Here is a 1,478-nt window from a genome sequence, read left to right on the forward strand (position 1 = left end):
GTGGGAGCGTGGATGTGACCGACTGCAGACTGAGCTCCAGCTGCTGTTTCAGACAGGATTTATTTTGTGTTCCAGGTTAACGTTCAGAGCACACAGCGACACCCAGAGACGCCCGTCAACGTCGCAGGATTCCACTTCCCCTCCAAGGTGAGACGCAGATCCGTTTCTGAGGCCGTCTTCATGTTCGTTCTGACATGAGAGTAACATCGAAAATGTGTCTGTAAATAAAACCCAAACTCCCCCGTCCCTCCAGAAACCCGTGGACGGCGTGAACGTCCAACGGACTCAAACAGAGACGAAGACGTCAAACAGCGACGAGTTCAACAGCTTCCAGTTCTGGAGGGCGCCGCTGCCGCCCATCGACAGCGAGCTGCTGGATCTGCTGGTGAGTCCCGACAAACTGTTGAGCTGTCGGCATCAGAAGAAACCCGACACCGACGCTCTCCGAGACGCATTTCACCCACTCAGCCGGGAGATTTTGGAATCCAGCAGCCACAGCGACAGACCAGAGAGTTAATTCACAACACTGATCATCATCATGTGACCTCACAGCGTCATGTGACCTCACAGCGTCATGTGACGTCACAGCGTCATGTGACCTCACAGCATCATGTGACGTCACAGCGTCATGTGACCTCACAGCGTCATGTGACCTCACAGCGTCATGTGACCTTACAATGTCATGTGACCTCACAGTGTCATGTGACCTTACAATGTCATGTGACTTAGAAAAGACTAAAAAGTTTTTCCACTGCAGTTTGGACAAACATGTCTTTTTAAATCAGCTGATGCCAGAGGAAACACTTTTTACATTAAATGAGTTATTTTTTCAAAATCAGCATCTTTCCATAAGGCATCTTTTATATTAGCACTTTCAGTACGGTTGAAAGGTTAACGTAAACTCAGCACGCCACCGATCATGTTTACTGTTCATGTCGTCGCTGCTCCAGGATCCCGTGGAGGCTCTGAATTCAAAGAACACGCGGACGGACACCAGGACAGACATGCGAACGGACACGAAGACGTCTTCTGTGGCGGCCGACGGCGACGAGTTCAACAGCTTCCAGTTCTGGAGAGAGCCGGTGGCGTCCATCGACGGCGAGCTGCTGGATCTGCTGGTGAGTGTGAGATCATCGGCCGATGTTTTAACGCCTCTGGAGCCCAAATCAGCCAAAAACTTGAATACGCAGTTTCAGGTCTCACATGCAGAATAAAAAGCCTGAAAAACGATGAGATACGAATGTGAAACGCTCAAACAGTCATTTTAGGTTTTTCAGGTTTCAGGTTTTTTGATTCTGGCGTCGATCCGGATCATTAAATGAGGACGAAGACCATCAGAAACTCAAAGTCAGCTGATACTAATTTAACAGATAATTTAATCTTAAATCCGTTCGTTTATCCAGAGCGGTGCGTTCTGGGCGTGTCGGAGCGACTCTGGGCTGGCTGTGATAAATGGGGTCATTTTTGGTGATTTTAAA

General features: G+C 48.9%; 1 protein-coding gene across 1 annotated transcript; it reads left to right on the forward strand.

Moving 5' to 3' along the window:
* Positions 1-52: 52 nt before the first annotated feature.
* On the forward strand, positions 53-1,118 carry mllt11 (MLLT11 transcription factor 7 cofactor; the record flags this gene model as incomplete). Its single annotated transcript, XM_042514115.1, has 3 exons — positions 53-147; positions 254-385; positions 951-1,118. Coding segments are annotated over 3 exons (395 nt in total), but the record flags the coding sequence as incomplete, so codon positions are not given.
* Positions 1,119-1,478: the final 360 nt, after the last annotated feature.

Source organism: Plectropomus leopardus, unplaced genomic scaffold (assembly GCF_008729295.1).
Source record: "Plectropomus leopardus isolate mb unplaced genomic scaffold, YSFRI_Pleo_2.0 unplaced_scaffold13043, whole genome shotgun sequence".
Classification (NCBI taxonomy): domain Eukaryota; kingdom Metazoa; phylum Chordata; class Actinopteri; order Perciformes; family Serranidae; genus Plectropomus; species Plectropomus leopardus.